Raw genomic sequence first — 21,608 nt, forward strand, 5'->3', positions numbered from 1 at the left:
CTGCAAACACATTCACAGAAATCAGCATGTGAGTTACCACAGTTGGGAGTATCTAACCCCCCAAATATCCCCACACTGCCTGAAGAATTCAAAGTCAGAGGATTGCATAGGATGTCCTAAGATGGTCCGACCAAGATTTCGGCATCGAACTTGCTCGGGGCCTTGCACAACATTTCCTGGGTCAAAACAAGGGCATTGTAGTTGGGCAACCCAGATGCCTCGCTTCTGTTCTGCACGCGTTTCAAGCATGGTCATAGCTTCTATACAGTACAAGACCTCGGGTGCCGTACATATTGAAGTCCCCTCCAGGGAGTAAAAGGAAAGGAAGAGAAAGATGGAAAGCACGGCAACAGATGGGGGGAAGGGAAGAGAGAGACCAGACAGGTGTAATGACAGGACCTGGGATGAGAAGTAAATATAAAATTCATATACGAGACTAGCAGTGGTTCTCAAACTTTATCGTGCATCAGAATCACCTAGAGGGCACATTGCTCAGCCCCTCTTGCAGAGTTTCTGACTTTGTAGCTCTGGGGTGAAGTTCAACGATGAGCGGTATTGTTTGTTTGTTTGTTTTTTGTTTTCCCCTAAGCTCCCAGGTGATACTGACGGTGCTGGTGCGGGAGCCATATTGGACAACCTCTGGACTAAAATAATGCTTCTTAAGTTTTCAAGCAAACTAGCCCCAACAGCAGAGCAAAGCAAACGGTGTGCAGGGCCGTAGCTTAAGACCCGCTGGGACAGGTCGTGGCAACGGCAGAAGCAGCAAAGCCAGAAACATCCAGCACTGAGCTCTCAATTCTTTGGAGTATCCTATTTTCGTTTCAAAATTCAGTGCATTTTCCATTCAACTCTACCATAGATCCTTGTTTGTTTCTATAAAAAAATAATAATCTTTTATCCTTTTCAGTAAAAATTCATGGTTCAGGGCGACTCTGTGCAACATGAGAGCCACTAGCCACTTGTGGCTATTTAATTAAAATGAACTACAGTTACAAATTCAGTTCCTCAAACAGATGAACATAGGGGAAGGGGCGAGGGAAGAGGAGAGAGGGAAATAAACTATAAGAGACTCTTAAATATAGAGAACAAACTGAGGGTTGACGGAGGGAGGTCGGTGGGCGACGGGCTAGATGGGTGACGGGCATTAAGGAGGACACTTGTTGGAATGAGCACTGGGTATTGGATGTAAGTGATGAATCACTGAATTGTACACCTGAGACCAATGTTATACTGCATGTTAACTAAATGTAAATTACAGAAAACTCAGTTCCTCAGTTACGCTAGCCACATTTCAAGTGCTCAGTAGCTAAATGGCTAATGGCTACCATATTGGACAGCACACGTGTAGAACAACTCCATGACTGGAGAAAGTTCTATCGGACAACGCTGGTCTAGGGCAATGGTTCTCAAACTCTGTTGCATTATGGAATCACCTAGAAAACTTTAAAAAAAAATTGCTGACGCTGAGTTCCATCCCTAGATATTCTGGTTTCACTGGTACGAATGTGGTCTCGGCACACACATCTTTGAAAGCTTCCTGGGTGATTCTGACATGCGGTAAAGTTTGAGAACCCCTGGTCGAGGAAAACACATTCAGTTTGTCCTTTGATTTCTGGTACCATCTATCCCTGGGGATACAAGGTCCCCCAGTCTGAGAAGCATGAAACAAGAGAGAACAGATATTAGATTTCTGACTTTTGCGTTCTCGTTTGGAAGATCAATTTGTATTTGAAATGCAGAAACACAAAAAGGGACAAGAGTTGCTTCTCCGTATTATAGGGTCGAAACTCACATGGTACAGTTGACAGGAACGTCATCCTCGTGGGTCATGTTTGTGAGAACTCGGAAGAGTTGCATAAGAATTACAGGCAGAAACTGTATCATCACTTGGATCTCCATGGCATGCAAACACTAAAATAAGCCATTGTTAGTTACGAAAACAAACAGAAATAGGACGTAACTTGTCAATGTGAAACAACAAAGAATCAAGTCATGAGAGGTGTACTCGCTAGAAGAGAAGCTCACGTAAACGTGAGCTTTGTAAGACAGGGCGCTTCGGTTAGCTCCTTTAGCCACGTCTCTATTTGGGCACGCAGATTTTCTTAGTTTATTTCGCATCAGACACTTTGTTTACTGAAGATAAAAAAGTATGACTGGGATAAACGGGTTTTGGAACAAAGACCGCCGGAGTCTCCGGAAACCGACACGTCCCAGCAGGCAGTGTCTTTGACAGAATGGGGACCACCGGTCAATCTGCTGAGAAGGGAGATTCAATCAAGTGCACTTCTCTACATAATCGGCTTTCCACTGGCCCCACCCACGAAGCTGAGGCCGCACGACATTGAGACATCCTCCTAGCACATTTCTTCCAAGTTCTAACACCCTGTCTCTGGCGGTAGGTGCGTTAACGGCAAAAAGAAGCCGTGTGCCCACATATACGCAGAAACGACGCAAGCGGCGGAATCTGTAACATTTCTTTCTTCTTCCTTCCCTTCTCTCCGCGTTCCTTCATTCACTCAGGCATTCACTCAATCATTTAACCAACCAGCCAACCAGAAGGCGAAAACAAGTCTCACTGTTTCGACCTCCCTTCAAGGTTTTGTGCTGTGGGAAATACAGAGATGGAGGGGACAAGTCTCTGTACCTAAGGAACTCACTCTTTCTCTTTCCCAGGCCCCCGTACATAGCCTAGCCTTCCAGGTTTTCCTTCCTTTTGCCCCCTCTCTTCCAGCCTTACTTGCCATCACCCCCTCTGAACCTATAATCAAAATAGTCTAATCGTTTCCTAGGAGGCCTCTACAGGTTCTCTTTACTCCCCACACCCCCACCTCTCATTTCCAAATTCATCTCCCTCCGACTGGGTTACAGCAGATCACCTCCTGTCTGCGATGCCTCCCCATGACCTAGGGCAGTGCTTGGCAGCCAGGGGCCACTCTGCCCTCCAACGGGACGTCCCGCCGTGTCTGGAGACATTTGGGGTTGTCACAACTGGGGGCTGCTGACACCTAGCAGGCACGGGCCACCGATGCCGCTAAACATCCGACAGTGTACCGGACAGCCACGTACGACAATGAACCTGTCCAAAGTGTCAATATTGCCAAGGTTGAGAAACCCTGGCCTGGGGTTCAAGATCACTTGAGACCCAACCTGTGTTTTTAGCCTTAACACTTTCCACATTCTTCATGAGGCCAAACTGGTACCTTGGTTGCTCTGTGAGTAGATCATATGCATTCCTGCCTTGGTGCCTCTGTTCAGTGTGTGGCCACATCCCAGCCACTTTTCCAAGTCAAGTTCAAACCCCTACTTCGGTGAAGCCGCTCATCCCACTCATTCAACAAAGGCATTGTGAATGACCTTCCAAATGCCAAGCACACCAAAAAAAAGCCCTGGTTCCCACCATCAAGCAGTTCACGGTCTATGGGGAGGGGGGCCGGAGGGGGGGTAAAGACCTGGGACTAAATCTGCAATACGAATGGCAACGTGTACAAATAGCGGTCTATACAAAACGCACAAAGGAAGAAACAACGCGGTCTTCAATAAGGCTTCAGAGAGGAGGAGAGTTAAAGGGCAAGTGGGATCACATCAGGTAGAAAAGAGAGATGGGCAGTCAATGCAAAACTAATCCGGTATCGCTCCTCGGTCATTTATCCTCGATGCAACAGCGCTAGAGTGCTCTTTTCCCCCCTTGTTACAAACAGAACAACCACGAACAAAAGGCTGTCAAGGGCCCCCCATTCCTAGATGTACCCCGACAAGCTCCTCTCATGCCACCTGCCCCCTCCAGCTGCTCCCTGCATTCCAGCTACACCGTCTTTTCTTTCCTTCTGTCTTTCAAACATGCCATCGCGAGATGTTTACACCTGCTGCAATACTCTGTTCTCCTTTGCCATGGCTTTATCACCTATGCTTGTCTTCCTCTCATCTATTTCTTTTCAGCTTGAGGCATCAGCTCCTGAGACAGCCCTCCGTGACAACTCCGTCTAGAACGCGCTCCTGTCACGTCGGACCCCGTTAACCTGTTCTCTTTGCTTCACAGCATTTATCTTGATCTAAAACTACTCGTTTATACTCTCTGTACCCCAACTAGAGCAGGTATGTAGTCTGAACAGTTCCCCATTATATTCCTAGTGCCCTCATCAATATCTGGCCCATACGAAGTGCTCAGTAAGGATTTGGTGAATGACGAGATCAATGAATAAAATAAGGAACCAACAGGGGCGCCTGGGTGGCTCAGTCGGTTAAGTGTCCAACTTCGGCTCAGGTCATGACCTTGCAGTTTGTGAGTTTGAGCCCCATGTCGGGCTCTGTGCTGACAGCTCGGAGCCTGGAACCTGGAGAGGGAGTCTGTGTCTCCCTCTCTCTCTGCCCCTCCCCTGCTCGCACTGTCTCTCTCTCTCTCTCAAAAAAAGATTAAAAAAATTTTTTAAATAAGATAAGGAACCAATTAAGATGGGAGGCCTGTAGTCTCAGTGGTTCCTAAGTTCCCTGAGCCCTCAGCACACCAGCCTGTACCATGCACTTGATATCTATCATATCTTGCTTTCGACTCTCATTTGTACTGATGACTTATATTGTCATTTCATTTATGTATGTCCTTTCTCTCCAAATGGTCTTAAGATGGGCGATGACCCTCAGTTATTCTTCTCTGCAAGCCTCGCAGCATCAGGGGAAATATTCCATACATAAGTAGATGTTAAGTGACTTGGTAAAACAAGGCCATTTACAGGGGCAACAGACAGCAAGGCTTGATGGAAAGAACACGAGACCAGGAGTTAAGACCCATGTGTCACAGGCTGAGCTCAGCTCTGCTACTGACTAGCTGAGTGACCACAGGCAAATCCCCTCTACTTGGGCTTCAGTTTCCTCATCAAAAAAATCTCAAGACTCCCTTTCAGTGCAAACGGTCCATACAGGCGTTCCGCTCTTTCTGCAATCGTGTGGCATTTCACTCACTGCCACTAGAGGGCGCGCAAAGGTCACATAAATATCAGAAATTCCACACCCTTAAAAACACAAATAGGAGTGCGTTTCTTTTACTCCATTTTAAGAATACCAGTATATGAAAATGATGCTCTGCTCCATTCCATTCTGCTAAAACTTTTATGGAGCTTCCCCCCTGGAAGAAAAGCCAAAGATCTTAACAGACTAAGCATTCGTACACAGAGCTGGCTTTCTAGACGTTACCCGAGGAAAGGATTTGAAAGCTGGATGACAGTTATACTCTTATGATAATTAAGAATAATAGCCACCACAGGGGTACCTGGGTGGCTCAGTCGGTTGAGCGTCCGACTCTCGATTTTTGGCCCGGTCCTGGGATCAAGCCCCATGTTGGGCTCTGTCGTGAGGTCTCCCTCTGCCTCTCTCCCCCATTCAGGCACTCTCACTCTCTCTGTCTCTAAAATCAAAAAAAAAAACATTTTTTTTAAAGAATAATAGCCACCGTTTATCAACCATCTCCCTGCTTCTACCCTTCCAACAGTATCTTCCCAATATGGTAGGCAGAATGATACTTCAAAACCCCAAATCACAGGAGCACCTGGCTGGCTCAGTTAAGCCTCCGACTTTGGCTCAGATCGTGATCTCGCGGTCCGTGAGTTCGAGCCCCGCGTCGGGTTCTGTGCTGACAGCTCAGAGCCTGGAGCCTGCTTCCCATTCTGTGTCTCCGTCTCTCTCTGCCCCTCCCTACTCGCACTCTCTCTCTCCCTCAAAAACACACATTAAAAAAAAACCAAACAAACCCAAATCATGCCATGTCACTCCTCTGTTCAAAGCCCTGCAACGCTCTGGAAGTCCCGCTGGACACACCAAGCAAGCTGCTCATATTTATACATATTTAGATTTATGTACATATATATAACACACTCATTTACTTGTTTATTTTCCATCTGCCTCCACAAGAAAGTAAGCTCTTGACAACAGGGATTATTGTTTGCTTTCTTTCCTTATATTCCAAACACTCAGAATGAGGTCTCTGACCCATAGAAGGCACTCAAGAAATAAGTGTACCCCGAGTGATTACGATATGGTGGATGTCCTATCTCACTTAAGCCCCACAACCACCCTACGAGTTGGCATCACAGGTTATCCCTGTGTGACAGATGAAGAAACCAAGGCTTGGAGTAGTTCAGTAACTTGGCCAAGGTCAATCACAGAGCTAATAGGGGACAGATCTGGGACACAAGCTCGGTGAAACGATTCCAGAACCCATACCTGTGGTCTCATGTCATACTACCTCTCTGAAATGAAACAAACATTTTTGGGGGCGCCCGAGTGGCTCAGTCACTTAAGCGTCTGACTTCGGCTCAGGTTGTGATGCCACAGTTTGTGGAGTTCGAGCCCCGCATCAGACACTGTGCTGACAGCTCAGAGCCTGGAGCCTGCTTTGGATTCTGTGTCCCCCCCTCTCTCTGTCCTTCCCCTGCTCACGCTGTCTCTCTCTCTCTCAAATAAATAAACATTAAAAAAATTTTTAAAAAAAGAGACACATGTTTTGGTCTCCTGAGAACATCATTAAGTAATAACATACATCCAAAGGGAAATCCTGTAGAGATTTCATTTAAAATAAAAATTCCTGGGGCGCCTGGGTGGCTCAGTCGGTTAAGCGGCCGACTTCGGCTCAGGTCACGATCTCGCGGTCCATGAGTTCGAGCCCCGCGTCGGGCTCTGTGCTGACAGCTCAGAGCCTGGAGCCCGCTTCAGATTCTGTGTCTCCCTCTCTCTCTGCCCCTCCCCTGTTCATGCTCTGTCTCTCTCTGTCTCAAAAATAAATAAACGTTAAAAAAAAAATTTTAAATAAAAATTCCTGGGGTGCCAGGGCGAGTCAGTCGGTTGAGTGTCCGACTTCATTTTGGCTCAGGTCATGATCTCCCGGTTCGTGGGTTTGAGCCACGCATCGGGCTCTGCGCTGACGGTGCGGAGCCTGCTTGGGATTCTGTCTCCTTCTCTCTCTGTCCCTTCGCCTGCTCGCTCGCGCGCTCTCTCCCCCCAAATAAATACATAAAAATCTAAAAAATTAAAAACAAATCAATAAAATAAAAATGCCCCAGACTTTCCATGGCTGACCTACGAAAGGAGTAACCAGAAACAGTCGCTGCCAGCTAGGTCCCACGATGTGCAGTTCAGTCCCACCGTGTTAGGGAATAAACAGAGCCTTGGGTTCTCAAGACATTTAAATAAAATATGGTGTTTCTTAAGACTCTCTCCCACGCGACATGCGGAAACTGGGCTTTTCGGTCTTCAGTGGACCCTGCTGATATCATCTTTCACCCACAGACACAGGAATCGTCCATTTTACTCCCAGCAAAAGGGACACGCTCCCATCTGTCCTGACCCTTTTCCCCACGGCAGGAGCCACCTTCACCGGGCAGTCAGCAGGACGAGAAAAGAGCCAAGAAAACCGATTTATGGAACTGAAGTAAACATTTTCATGAGATTTTCAAAAAATATGTCGACAGAGTCTGGCTGTAACAGTTTCTTCCTAATGTAGCAACTCCGCTGTCTGCTCCTAAATAGGCAACTGATAGAAAAGCACATTACAGAAAGTATTCCCTTGAGGATACACAGCCCCCAACTATTTTAAGGTGTTCGTTTCATTTCCCTCCCCCACCTCCCCCATCAAAACGTGGCAACGAGAAAGATACGAGAAACAAACCTTCCGCCGAAAGCTGCTGTTCATTTACCTTTAAATATTTAATGAGCTCCCCCGGAACTTCTGTGGAGCCCGACTGAATCAGCTGGCAATGATGGAAGAATTTGTGGACATGTAGATCCTGCAAAACAGATGGACCCGGCCATAGAAATCTGATTCATCACCCTCAAACACAGGCGCTCTAACGCTCCGTCCCCCCGGCATCCGCGTCTCACAAGATGATCGATCTGGGTCTTCTGACGCCCAGATTCGGCAGCTGCAGTCACCGACACGTGTGCCCGTGTCCCGTGGTCCCCTCGGCCATCACAAAAAGCAGCAAAACCGGGCGGAGTGAGCGTGTACCCACGCATACCGGGCAGGTCACAATCTTTGCGCAGCTAGCCAAATGTTCATTTAATTCCTTTTTTGACGGGTGTGGTCTGTCGGGTTGGGCAGCCTCTACCTCTTAAGCAGGCTTCATGCCCAGTGTGGAGCCCTATGCGGAGCTTGAGCTCACGACCCTGAGATCAAGAGTCGGATCCTTGACTGACTGAGCCAGCCAGGTGCCCCGGGCTGCTTCTAGATTTTAATGAAACGAGTAGGAACAGAGGTCTGGACTGATAGGTGAAGAAAAGGTATCAGCAGGGAGTTACCAGATAATAATAGTCTCAGGCATTCAATGCCCAAGCGATCGTGGCAATTTGGTCGGCAAGCATCCAGCCGTCCTATGTGGAATCTAGATATTGTATACCGAGAAGGACCTTATAGGCCACGCCAAGGAACGTGGACTTCATCTTCCCCATCGGTGAATTTCCAAACTGTGCTTGAGAGCCTCCAACAGATATTTGATTGTAATTTCATGGATGCCAAGGACAAGGGTAAACTACTAGTCATCCATGAGCCACTGACTTCAAATTGCTATGTTCAATTCCGGTCTATCTATGAGAAAAACATCCGACAAATTCCAACAGAGGGGCATCCTACAAAACTTCACCACTCATGAAAACTGACAAGGCCATCATAAACAATGAGTGTCTGAGAACTTGTCCCAGCCAAGAGAAGCCTAAGATGACATGACAACAAAATGGAGTATGTTACGCTGGATAGAATCCATAGGTAAAAAAGAAGGAAATCTGAATAAATACAAACTTTAGTCAATGGTTATGGATCACGACTGGTTCATTAATTAGAACATACGTGCCATACTAATTGTTTTTAAATATTTATTTATTTTGGGGAGAGCACAGCAAGGGAGGGCGAGGGAGAGGAGGACAGAGGACCCAAAGCAAGCTCTTTAAAGAGCTGACAGGCCGACAGCAGCGAGCCTGATGTGGGGCTCGAACTCCCGAACCAGGAGATGGTGATCTGAGCCAAAGTCGGACGCTCAACCCACTGAGCCACCCTAGTGCCCTTGTGCCATACTAATTAATGTAAGAGGTTAGTAACGGGGGAAACTCGGCACAGGGTATATGGGAATTGTATGTACGACCCTATTTTTCTGCAAATCCCAAACTGTTCCCAAAACTTAAATTTATTTTTTAAAAAAGGTGATGATAGCCTCCAACCTTCCTTTCAGAGTTTTGTAAGGCATGAATCCATTAATGGGAATAAACGGATTTGGGGATTTGACAGGGATTATACAACTTGAGCTATTACAATTAAGAATGATGTTATGGCTAATGAGAAAGTCTTTGAGGCCACAACTTCTCTGAGGCTGCAGGAATCGAACATAGTCTATTTTAAACAAGAAATGGATTCAGGAGCCCCTGGTTGGCTCAGTCAGAAGAACATGTGACTCTTGACTTTGGGGTCCTGAGTTCAAGCCCCACGCTGGGTGTAGAGATTACTAGGGAAAAAAACAACAACAACAACCGAACAAAGAACTTTAAAAAAAATATTCAAATAGCAAAATTGACGAAATTCACATGATGCAACTTACTTGAGTATAAATGGTAGACTCTAAGTGGCTTTTAATCTTCAACAAAGGCTTAGCGCCATCTACCCACTTAATATCCACATTCGATTGCTGTGAACAGAAACAAATGTGTTAGTTTCACACATAGGGAATTCCTGGAGAAAACAATCTGCCTTTAGAGTAAATGGATCCTAAACCATTTTGAATTTCCAATCTTTGGCAGGCTGACACTTTTATAAATTACAATAAAAATGAACTAGTAACTAAAGGAGTATTTTAAGATGATGCACAAACTCCAAGCCCCAGCTTTTGAAACTTACTAGAATCAACAGACACAAGGTAACCTGGGTCAAATTGCTATCAAAGGTTTACACTGATTTTCCTGACTTCTCTTTCTGGTGGAACAGTCCTCAGACCACAGTTTGTGAAGCTATCCTCTAGAATACAGCATTCTACTTTTCATGTTTTTGAGAGAGAGAGAGAGAGAGAGAGAGAGAGAGAGAGAGAGTGAGCCAGTGAGTGAGTGCAGGGAGGGGCAGAGGAAGGGGGGAGGAAGGAAGGAGAGAAAGAAAGAGAGAGCGAAAGAAAGTGAAAGAGAGAGAGAGAGGATCTTAAGGAACTTCCATGTTCAGTGCAGAGCCCAACTCGAGGCTCGTTCCCACGTCCCTAGGATTATGACCTAAGCCAAAATCAAGGGTCAGACGCTCACCGACTGGGCCACCCAGGCGCCCCCAGCATTCTACTTTTTAAACGCGACATTGTGATTACTTGAACAAAGACAGTTATTCTCCTACCCTTCTTGATTCTGCATCATTCACATTCAAGTAGCCTGGAGGAAGATTGGCTGAAACCGGCAGCTGCTGCTCCAATGTAATGATTCTCCCATCCTTCAGCAAAGGTACCCAGGCAAAGCCAACTGCCAACACAATAATCAACCGTGAGAAGTGAAATCGCAAATGCAATTAGCTCCACAAATCTCTGACTGCTGGGGAGCAGGGCAGGGTGGCGATGTTTCCTGCGGTGGGGGTGGGGTCCATATGTGGGAGTCCAGGTGTTGGGCGTCCGAATACCCGGGAAGGAACAATGCACTTGGATGGCTTCCTAATCCCAGCCTGGCCACTAATGACTTATTTACTCAATTTCCTGCACTATAAATTGGGAACAACACACAACCTTTCCATCTCATAGTTAGGAGAGAGCAAAGAGAGGTAATAATATACGAAAATACTTTAAGTTTTTAAAAGTGCATCAGGACCATTATGTTTACCCTTTGGGGGATAATTTGTGGTAGACTTCTTTTTTAATTTTTTAAATGATTATTTATTTTTGAGACAGAGAGAGACAGAGCAAGAGCAGGGGAGGGGCAGAGAGAGAGGGAGACCCAGAAGCCGAAGCAGGCTCCAGGCTCTGAACTGTCAGCACAGAGCCCGACACGGGGCTCGAACTCACAGACTGTGAGATCATGACCTGAGCTGAGGTCGGACGCTTAACCGACTGAGCCACCCAGGCACCCCTAGACTTATTTTTTTTTTTTAAAAAGGACTCAGATCGCTCTCATCCATTCTTAGTAGAAGTACAGAGTCTTGTGTCTGGGACAATCTCAGACCACCAGCAGTAAGTTCCAAAGTTTCTGACAGCAATCCAACAGGAGGGGACTACGGAAAATCAAGGTCACAAGCCAAGGTTGCAGTCCGTATTCATACAAGGCAGTACTCAGTTGGGCGGTTTTCCTGAGTACAGAAGGAGGAAAATGCAGTAGGAGAATGCAGCCAGTGCATAAGTGTTTACAACTTGCATCCACTGAGAGATTTTTCCCAGTCTCTATATTTCTTAACGGTTCTACTCAAGAAAGCCTCTTGGATTTCTATTAAAGAACTCATCATGTTCTAGCTAAACGAGTCAGAGCCATCTGTATTCCTCAGGTTGAACAGTGTCAGTATTTCCATTATAGAGATTACTCTGGGCTTCAAGTGTTTATAACTCAGCGGTAAAAAAGCTTGCTCTGGACCCAGTTCTGGCATACGAGACAGGGTGTTGGCTGGAGAGCACTTTTTAAAGCCGCTGCCTTCTGATTCTTTAAAATTCTTTGCGTGAGCGTGTGTGTGTGTGTGTGTGTGTGCGTGCGCGTGTGTTTATACTGTGAACACAGAAGTCAACACAAATCTGGTTAGAATGTTTTCATTCACGTGTTTAATTTGGCAAATGCTTTAATTCTTAAAAGAAGACAAATATGTTGCTTTCTCTAAGTAGACTAAATGGCTTTCTCAGACTCTGAAACACGCCCGCAGGGATCTTTACTAGTACAGCTTCAGAAATGGTTTACCCAGAGTCGTTCTCCTATAAAGAACACAGGAAAGTAACATGAGTGCGAGAACCATTCAAAAGGACTCTGTCAGAGTAATTAAGCGAAAACTGGACAGGAGACAAAAGGCTTCCAGTCCAGAAAATAGGAAAATCTCTTTCTTGTTCTTGGGCAAAACTTTTCCCCACAGAAATTTGTAGTGAGATAGAATTCAGATACCATACAATCCATCCGTTGTTTTTTTTTTTTTTTTTTTTTTTAATATAATTTATTGTCAGGTTAGCTAACATACAGTGTCTATAGTATGCTCTTGGTTTCGGGAGTAAATTCCCGTGATTCATCGTTCCCATACAACACCCAGTGCTCATCCCAACAAGTGCCTTCCTTGATGCCCATCACCCATTTTCCCCTCTCCCCGCCTCCCCTATCGATTCATCCGTTTAAAGCGCACAATTCAATGATTTTTAGTCTATTTCAGAAAGCTGGGCATCCACTGCTACTCATTCCAGAACTCTTTCATCACGCCGAAAAGAAACTCCACACCTCTTAGAGGCTACTCCCTATTTTCCCTTCTCCCCAGTCCCTGGCAACCGCTAATCTACTTTCGGTCTCTATGGAATTGCTTAGGCAACACCTTCCGCACGGTGAGTTAATCAAAAGCACGACCGAGGGTGTCTCTCAGTGAAAAGGCATATAGAGCACTTGGAAGCTGGAAAGGTACGATGTCAAGCACACGCCATCTGGCTCAAAGGCGTGGAGCCACTTAAGGATGGGCAGTAACACGTGATGAGTGGCCCACAGAATAACCATCTCCTGCTCCACCGAGCACCTTGCCCACTGCTGTCTAGGATGGAAATAAGGAAGTAGTCATTTGTCTTCCGGGAGATGCACGGCCTTGGGTTCCTACTGTTCCGCCAGATTTCTTCTCAACCCGCAAGGTCCCTGCCCTGAACAAACTGCGATTTCTATGGACTTCCTGCAGAACAGCTCTTACTGGTGTTTACAACCCTTCTGTATTTCCATATTGGTGACAGAATGCAATCAAATCCACAGCCTGGCATTCAAGGCTTTCCACGATCTGACGCCTCCTTATCAACCTGACATCCTGTGGCTCCCCCTCCCCAACACCCTGTGCTCTCGTGGTATTGAACTATGTGTGGTTTCCTGGCCATACCCCTCAATAGCCCGCCTCTCTCTGTACAGGCTGCTCCTTTATCCTCGAATCCGCTACCTTCCTACCATCACTGCATTCTCAATCTCAACCCCGCCCCTCTAAGGCCTCACCCAAACACCATCTCCTCCTGGAAGCCTTCCCAGATTCCCAGCCACTCGTCCCTCCACCAGTTGAAGTAATAACTCCATATTCTCTGAGATCACATCGTACCACTTTCTCGGTAACTACTTTTGATCTTGTATTGTAGTTGTCCACACCGGTCTCATTTCCCCGGCTAGACCATACGCCCCCTTAAGACGCAATCTATGTTTGGTTCTCCACAGTACCTACTACAATGTCTTTCTTGCACGTAATAAACATGCCGATGTAGTTGGTGAACGAATGAATGAATGAATGAATGAGTTTAAGGCCGATCCAGGCCAGCTTGGATCTGAATCCCAGAGCATGCTGACATCTATACAGTGGGGGTGGCACACAATGTTTACAGGTCCCCTATGGTCTCCTAAAGAAGCTTCCTACTGCTTTACCTCCAGCCTTGCCGAATGGGACCAGGACTGGGGCTTCACTACTGGAGTTTATGCCAGTTCATGGCATCTGTTCTGTTCTCACTAGAACCAGGGGGGTCCCCAATCTCCCTCCAGCTCAACAATGTCCCCAGCTCTGGGCTCACTTCCCACTTCCTCAGGGAGCCGAACTGGAAAGTTCTGGTTGCTGGGCCATTCTACATAAGAGAAATAGCACAAATACCGCCTATCACAATATGTGTCCCCGCACGAGAAGCATGGCTTTACGTTGTACGTGTCACTTTACGTGACTTCCGGGACTCCAAGCACACAGGCAAGCATTTGGACGCGACATGTGGTAGAAGTGGTGGTCGCATGAACATACGATTCATCTCATACCGATGAACCTTTTAACTCCGAAATGTGCCTTTTAAGAAGTGGTTCGCAGCCTGAGGAAAAGAGGCCTGTTGCATTCTAGACAATTCCATCTCAAACAGCCGTAGAAAGACACTTTTAAAGAATACACGCACCTGGAGTTTCAACTGTGTCCTGCTTTTTGGTTGTTCCCTTTGTGTTGATTTCACAACTTACATGATAAAACGTGAAGAGCAAATGATGTTTTTGATGCAGGTGAATGGGAAGCTCGATTTTAATCTGCAATGACAGCAAAATCACACACAGCATTTTGTTTCATTTTTAATTGTCAAGCTGGACCGTCAGACCTTTAGTTCAGTTGCATCGTTACTTTCCCAATGACGTATTTTTCTAAATGACAAGCCAAGTCACCAAATAATAGATACTGTTTAAACATACTTTCAAGGCTTGTCCAGTCAGTTTCAATTTGAAAACAGTATTCTCCTGGGTTGTGAGGGCTGATTTATTACTTTTGCTGGAGAGGTCAGTGGATTCTCCCGGACTCAACTTTGCAGCAGGATTTTCTAAAACACTGGATCAAAACCACAGCCTCACAGCCCAGGGATACTATGTAACTCAATCTGCAGTCAGTGAATACAATCTATCCAAAATGTGTACTGAATTTGGAAGGCTTCTTTTCTCTAAATTGTTGTGTTCCTTTATGCGAGGGGGGTGGGGTGGGAGGGGTGGATTGAGCTTTGCAAATAAACCTGCAAAAAGTCACTGTGGTATTATGGTATGCACAAATTACAGTTCACGTAAATATCTTTTGAAGCAAAATGTAAGTTTACTTAAAGAAATAGCAATTGTAGGGGCACCTGGGTGGCTCAGTTGGCTGAGCGTCTGACTCTTGCTTTCGGCTCAGGTGACAGTCTCATGGTTTTGTGGGTTCGAGCCCCGCATCTGGCTCTGCACTGACAGGGCACAGCCTGTTTGGGATTCTCTTTCTCTTTCTCTCTCTCTCTCTCTCTCTGCCCGTCCCCCACTCACACTGTCTCTGTCTCTCTCTAAATAAATAAATTTTACTTTTATTTTTTTAACATTTATTCATTTTTGAGAGACACAGTGTGAGTGGGGAAGGGGAGAGAGAGGGAGACACAGAATGTGAAGCAGGCTCCGGCTGCCAGCACAGAGCCTGACACGGGGCTTGAACTCACAAACCATGAGATCACAACCTGAGCTGAAGTCAGAGGCTTAACCAACTGAGCCACCCAGGTACCCCTATAAATAAATTTAAAAAAAAAGAAAGAAAGAACAATTGTCACCCTTGACATGTGAATTTAACCCTAAAAATGAATACTCTTTTCTTAAGATTTATTTTATTTTGAGAGAGAGAGAGAGAGCCATGAGTGAGGGAGAGGGGCAGAGAGTGAGAGGGAGAAAGCATCTTAAGCAAGTTCCATGCTCAGTGTAGGGTCCGATCCCATGACCTTGGGATCGTGACCTGAGCCAAAATCAAGAGTCAGACGGTCAACCGACTGAGCCACCCAGGCGCTCTTTCAAATGAAGACTTTAATACAAACCCCCAACCTCAAGCGATTTTCCAATCAGGACCCAACCAAATATGTGCAAAGCCTCCCGGAAGCATGTCAGCGACAAATTACGGGTTAACTGATTTGACGCACGTGCATTTACCTGCACAGAACACATGCAATGTCCCTCTCCCCTGGTCAAGACAGACTGGATGACTGAAAAGCCTGCTTCTTTCTGGCATCCTAAAAATAACGTGGATTACTTCTACCTGATCAAGTTTTCTGCAGCGACTGGCGTTGATTACAGAGGGGGCCAAATTAAAACAGCTCGGGGAGGGACATCTGGCCGAATTATCATTCATGCAAGGCGTGGTTTTGGCGTTAGAACTGATTTCTGTCATAGGTAGATGTCGCCAGAGCGTGCCTATTCACAGCGTCCACGCCATCTGGGTATCTAATGGTCTGTTGCACATAAATACGGGCCTCCCCTCTCCCTGGGGGGCTAACCCACAAAGCCGCCGCCTGTATCCAGGTTCGTGGAGACATGTAGGAGTCAAATCCAGTCTGCAGATTTGGATAAGCCAGGGACATGCCGACTAGAAGAGGCTGTGACAGAGACACTAAGACAGACTCTGGGAGGTACACAGAGATGTAGAGGTGGAGAAGGAAAGAGAGACAGAGACAGGGCCGGAGAGGTAGACTGGGGAGCGGGGCACGGAGCCTGGGAGACGGTATAGGTCCCATTGTCTACACTGTACTGAGGCATTAGAGCAGCCAGCGGGATTCTGGTGGCCCTCAAGTGTTGCTGTGCCTCCCAAAGCCTTTCACTTACAGAGAGGCTGCACCCCCAACCCCATGCAAAACCACAGGAAGAAAAATCTAGAAGGGCCTTGAACAAAATCTGCTCTGAATTTCTTATTTTATTTTTGTAAGTTTATTTATTTCTTCTGAGAGAGAGAAAGGAGGGGCAGAGAGAGGGAGAGACAGAATCCCAAGCAGGCTCCGCACTGTCAGCACAGAGCCTGAGACGGGGCTCGAACCCACGAACCGTGAGACCATGACCTGAGCCGAGATCAAGAGTCATACACTTACCCGACTGAGCCACCCAGGTGCCCCTGAATTTCTTATTTTAAAGCTGAGGCAATGGAGACTCAGAAAAGGGAAGTGACTTGTTCAAGGTCATGGAGCCAGTTGTTGTCAAAGCTAGGGCCACAATCCTAGCTCTAGTCTCGCGTTTGCTTCCTGCATCGTTACCTTGCGCCAGAGTCCCTTCAATCTGCGGGCAAATCTTCTACTGTCATCAAAGGGCACCAAGCAGGCAGTGGCCCTTCATCTTGGTGTGACACTTTCTATTTTCATAGGACAAGGGATTGCAACGGCAGATGAGATGATGGAAATGAAGAAAAAAAGAAGAGCCACCACCGTGTTTTATAAACACCAGAAAAATGCATTCTTACCTCATCATAGAACTCTGGATTTTGGTTGTGATGGGAGACAACAGCGTAAGCATTTGTAGTAAAAACAGATCCTGCAGGTTTTCCATAAATACACTGCAAAAGAAGGAAACCGAGTCACCAATCTCGGTGAGAAGGTCTTTAAACATAATGCAATGGAACCACATCCAGTCAGAGGCATCTGTGAGCACAAGGCCATGGCCAAGCCCACTCAGTTCTCACCGTGAACTTGTAAACTCCGAATCATTTACCCGCACTCCAGCGATCACCCCCAGACATCACCTAACTTGGCTGCATGGGTGCTTCCGGATTTCCAGCCATCAAAGAAACGCACTTCCAAATTCGTCAATGGCAAGGAGTCAAATATGGCTAATCATGTGGAAAGGAAACACTCTGAAACCAGTTCTGGAAAGCTTACGTTCTCTGATGCTACTTGCTATCTTAACTGAAGAGGCTCCCCCTAAGCCAGTTAGCAGTATTTGCTGAACGCTCCTTGTGTGGTGGGCAAGGTGAGGGGTTAGAACACACACACACACACACACACACACACACACACACACACTAGCAGATACATGAGGCTACAGACGAGCTCACTGTTGTCTCACTTTATGAGCCACATTTTTTTTTTATTTTTTTATTTTTAAAAATTTTTTTTTCAACGTTTTTTATTTATTTTTGGGACAGAGAGAGACAGAGCATGAATGGGGGAGGGGCAGAGAGAGAGAGGGAGACACAGAATCGGAAACAGGCTCCAGGCTCCGAGCCATCAGCCCAGAGCCTGACGCGGGGCTCGAACTCACGGACCGTGAGATCGTGACCTGGCTGAAGTCGGACGCTTAACCAACTGCGCCACCCAGGCGCCCCTGAGCCACATTTTAAAAGTCACCAGCTTTCTGTTATACCAATAAAATAAATGCGAGGCTTTCTATGGTTCCACGAAAAGATCAAATTTCATTTCTGGTGTGAGTTTTTCACTTCCATAGGGCCTAACTGCTTCACCCTGTCACTTCAGAGCCAGCCTCTAGGCCAGCTCTGAAATGAAACTGAGACTCCGTGTGAATGCATTGCCAATTCTCCTTTAAACACGGTTGTGAAGGTGATTTGCGGGAACTGCCGAGAGGTAAGGTAAGAATCTTGAAGTGTACAAAAGGATATTGCATGGGGGAGAAAAGGAATAGTTATTCTCATCTGCAGTTTAGGGAAAATCAGAGAAAATATACCTAATTTGAGCCAGCGAATTCTTAACCTAGGTTTCTGGGGGGGGGGGGGGGCGGGGGAGGAACGACACAAAAACAAAAAACCCACAAAAAACCCAAAAAAACGCGCAAAACAAAAAACAAGAACAACAAAAACCACCTCTTTTCAAAGGCAGGGGTTACTAAACATTCAACGACTTAGTCAGGGGCCTCCAGCCTCTTTCCCCAGGAGGGTTGAGTCGAAGACTAGCCATCCATCTGTCTGATTTAGGCTCAAGCTAGAGAAGCAGGGAGCCAGATAAACAATTCGTGACGGCTAGATGTTCTCAGGCCTCTGATGAATGTGCTAAAGAGTGCAAACGTAAAGGCGCTATGAAGTGATAGGTATTTAAGGACTGCTCTGTCAGATAATACGGAGGCACCATTTGGCCGGTCACAGAGAAGAAGTCCTATCTCAGATCAAAGCACTCACTTCTGTTTGCTCAAAGACTGTTCAGGTTTCAAGGAGAAAGGAGTTTATAGTCCCCTGCTGATACCATTATAAACTGTCAGGTCATAGGAGAAAATGACCTTGTGATTGCACATCAGAGCCATGAAAAATCAAAGTGGAGCAAAGGCAAAAATCTGGTATGTGAAGCTTACCCCGTTTCTCAAAGCTACATATGCTCCTACCTCGTTTTGTTATTTCTTAATATTTAATCCTCGCAGTCAAGGTGTGAGGGCAGAAAAGGCAATACTACTTTTGTCACGTCAGCACATTTTCCTTATGGCGCGGAAACGAATTAAACTTAGCCACCAAGTACCACGGTCTTTGTCTTTCCTAAAAGTGCACGCTTATCAAGATCGTAAACAAACCTTTAGAGCGTGAGCGTCGCTTTCATCTGAATCCCGGAATTCTACACAGACTGCGATGTTCCTCGCCTAGAAAGGATTAATCATTCAAAATGAGTCCTGGCACCGGAGAACGGTAAATAACATGTTACACTCCAAAATGTACAGTTCACGCTGTGTTACCTTGGCAAATGTCTTCTGGCTGTCATATTTTAATTGCAAGGGATAGACATACAAATGGTTTTTATAAACAGTAAACGGATAACAATATTTTGTCATTTCTGGAACAAACTCTTCGACCTCCACGGTAATATTTTGACAATTCTTTTCGAAAGGCTTCAGGGGCACATACGAGGAAGTAATGCAATCTATATCGGGAAAAAAAAAAAAAAAAAGAAAACAGGCAAAGAGAAAACAACTGAGAAGACGGACACATTACTGCATTGATAAAAATATACGTGGACTGTGTTCCCAAAGAGTGATTTAACAGATTTCTGAGCGGCTGACGAAAGTCCTACAACCACTTTAAGAACCCAGAAGGACGAGATGGCGTAGCCTGGGCCTGATTTGAGTGGAACCATCCAAACCAGACACGGATTGCTAGTTCCTTCTCAATGTGGAATGATTTGCCAAATATAACACATCATAATTTTGACAAATTTAACTCTGCAGAGAAATCCATTACATTTTTCCTCCTATGGCGGCAATTTAGCTTTCACTGCAAATTTTTATTGGTATCGGGGAACTAACAGTAAATGTAGGTCTCCAATTAGCTCATGGATAGTCACTCTGAAAAACTTGGTGCAGGTGCAATTTTCACCCAGGAAATAACGGAGGCCTTTGGAAACAACAGACCTTGGGATGTGCTACCAGTGATAAATTCAACACTCCCGAAGGTGAAATACACAAAGGCTCAGAAAAGGGCGGCAGCCTGGGTTACTGAAGTAGCCATCACGGGGCACCCGGGTGGCTCAATACGTTAGGCATCCAGCTCTGGCTCAGGTCATGATCTCGCGGTTCGTGAGTTCGAGCCCCACGTCGGGCTCTGTGCTGACAGCTCGGAGCCCGGAGCCTGCTTCGGATTCTGTGTCTCCCTCTCTCTCTGCCCCTTCCCTGCTCATGCTCTCTCTCTCATTCTCTCTCTCTCTCAAAAATAAATAAACGTTTAAACAAAAATTGAAGTAGCCATCGGAATAGAGGGGATTCATATACTGACGGAGCCCTAAGATGGTTTCTCCTTGCTGCACAGAGGTATTGACAGAGCAGGGAGACCCAGGAAGAGTCATAGATGATGAGGGTATGGTTTCCTCCAATTACTGTGATACTTACAACAGACTCTCTGGAGATACAGAAGAAAGGCACACAGAAACAAGTGACCACTCTACTGTCCCAAGATAACTACTGTTAGTATTTTGGCGTATTTTCTTCTAGTCTCCTTTCCATGCGTGTTCTGTATAATAATACAAAAAATCCTACTGTATATACAGAACTTTACCCTGGGATATTTTTTTTTTAATGTTTATTTATATCTGAGACAGAGAGAAAGAGACAGAGCATGAGTGGGGGAGGGGCAGAGAGAGAGGGAGACACAGAATCCAAAGCAGGCTCCAGGCTCTGAGCTGTCAGCACAGAGCCCGACGTGGGGCTCGAACCCACAAACTGTGAGATTGTGACCTGAGCTGGAGTCGGTCGCTCAACCGACTGAGCCACCCAGGCGCCCCTACCCTGGGATATTTTTAGCATTTGATGTACCGTTTTGTCCAGTGAGTTCTTTATAAACATCATTTCTCTGGGCTACATAAAGTCTCCCGGTATAGGTGGACCGTAACTGCCTTCATCACACTGACAGTGCTGGACTCTTAGGTTGTTTCCAATTTCCCTCCAATATAAACAACATGGAAAAGAACACCTAAGAGTACAGTGGTTTATGTTTTCAGTTCCAGAGCCGAAGGAAGGCCCCTGTCGGCCCCTCTTCTTAACGCAGTCCGCCCCAATCACAGATTCGAGTCGCTCGTTTGTTTTCTTACTTAGTGTCAGTCACTCCTTCTAGACTTTAATCCCCATAATTGCAAGGCATCTTGTAGCTATGCAATAAGTGTTTATTCAATAAATGCTGATTCAGTGAATGAATGGATAGATAGCAGCTCAGAATCAAAATGCCTTAGTTACGGACATCGGTGAATGTCGATTGCCTCCTGTACTCCTGTATTCCTGCCCACTGTAGTCCTCCTCACGGTAGGTGAGGGTGCCTGGCTAAAACCTAGCCAGCATTAGATAGTCTCACGTTAAATATTCTTGTAAATTTGACAGAGGAGCAAAAGCATCTTGCGATTTTCATTTGCATTCGGGGCATTAGTACTAAGATTTGAACATTTTTCCAGTTCTTATTAGCCACTCCATTTTATTTCTTACCAAGTGCCTTTTCTGTCTTCTGTCCATTTTTCTCCCGAGATCTGAAATTCCTGGCATTAGAGAGGAAAAGAAACTCTCCTCCTTTTGGATCCCTTCGTTGGGGAGACTTATCCAAGGCACAGGACAGAAACTGACTAGGGAATACTCACAACATTATATATTATATATGAAACTGCATCTGACAAAATCAACTTCATCCTCTTCCGAATCTGTTAACTGTCCACTATGTGTACTGGACGGACTAGTGTCCCTTCCAAAATTCATGGCCACCAAGAACCTCAGAATGTGACTTTATTTGGAAATAGGGT

The 21,608-nt window shown here is 45.9% G+C and overlaps 1 protein-coding gene across 4 annotated transcripts in view; it reads right to left on the reverse strand.

Annotated features, from left to right (window-relative positions):
• Positions 1–21,608, reverse strand: part of DOCK11 (dedicator of cytokinesis 11) — a 199,830-nt gene that overhangs the window by 88,006 nt on the left and 90,216 nt on the right. For all 4 annotated transcript variants that reach the window (XM_081792433.1, XM_081792431.1, XM_081792430.1 and 1 more), the window contains exons 17-24: positions 19,072–19,256; positions 18,913–18,978; positions 16,865–16,957; positions 14,052–14,175; positions 10,337–10,458; positions 9,567–9,653; positions 7,680–7,769; positions 1,793–1,911 (exon numbers count right to left, since the gene is read on the reverse strand). In XM_081792433.1, coding sequence (XP_081648559.1) covers positions 1,793–1,911; positions 7,680–7,769; positions 9,567–9,653; positions 10,337–10,458; positions 14,052–14,175; positions 16,865–16,957; positions 18,913–18,978; positions 19,072–19,256 — 886 coding nt within the window. The remainder of the gene's footprint in view (positions 1–1,792; positions 1,912–7,679; positions 7,770–9,566; positions 9,654–10,336; positions 10,459–14,051; positions 14,176–16,864; positions 16,958–18,912; positions 18,979–19,071; positions 19,257–21,608) is intronic.

Source organism: Panthera onca, chromosome X, assembly GCF_046562875.1.
Source record: "Panthera onca isolate mPanOnc1 chromosome X, mPanOnc1 haplotype 2, whole genome shotgun sequence".
NCBI lineage: Eukaryota > Metazoa > Chordata > Mammalia > Carnivora > Felidae > Panthera > Panthera onca.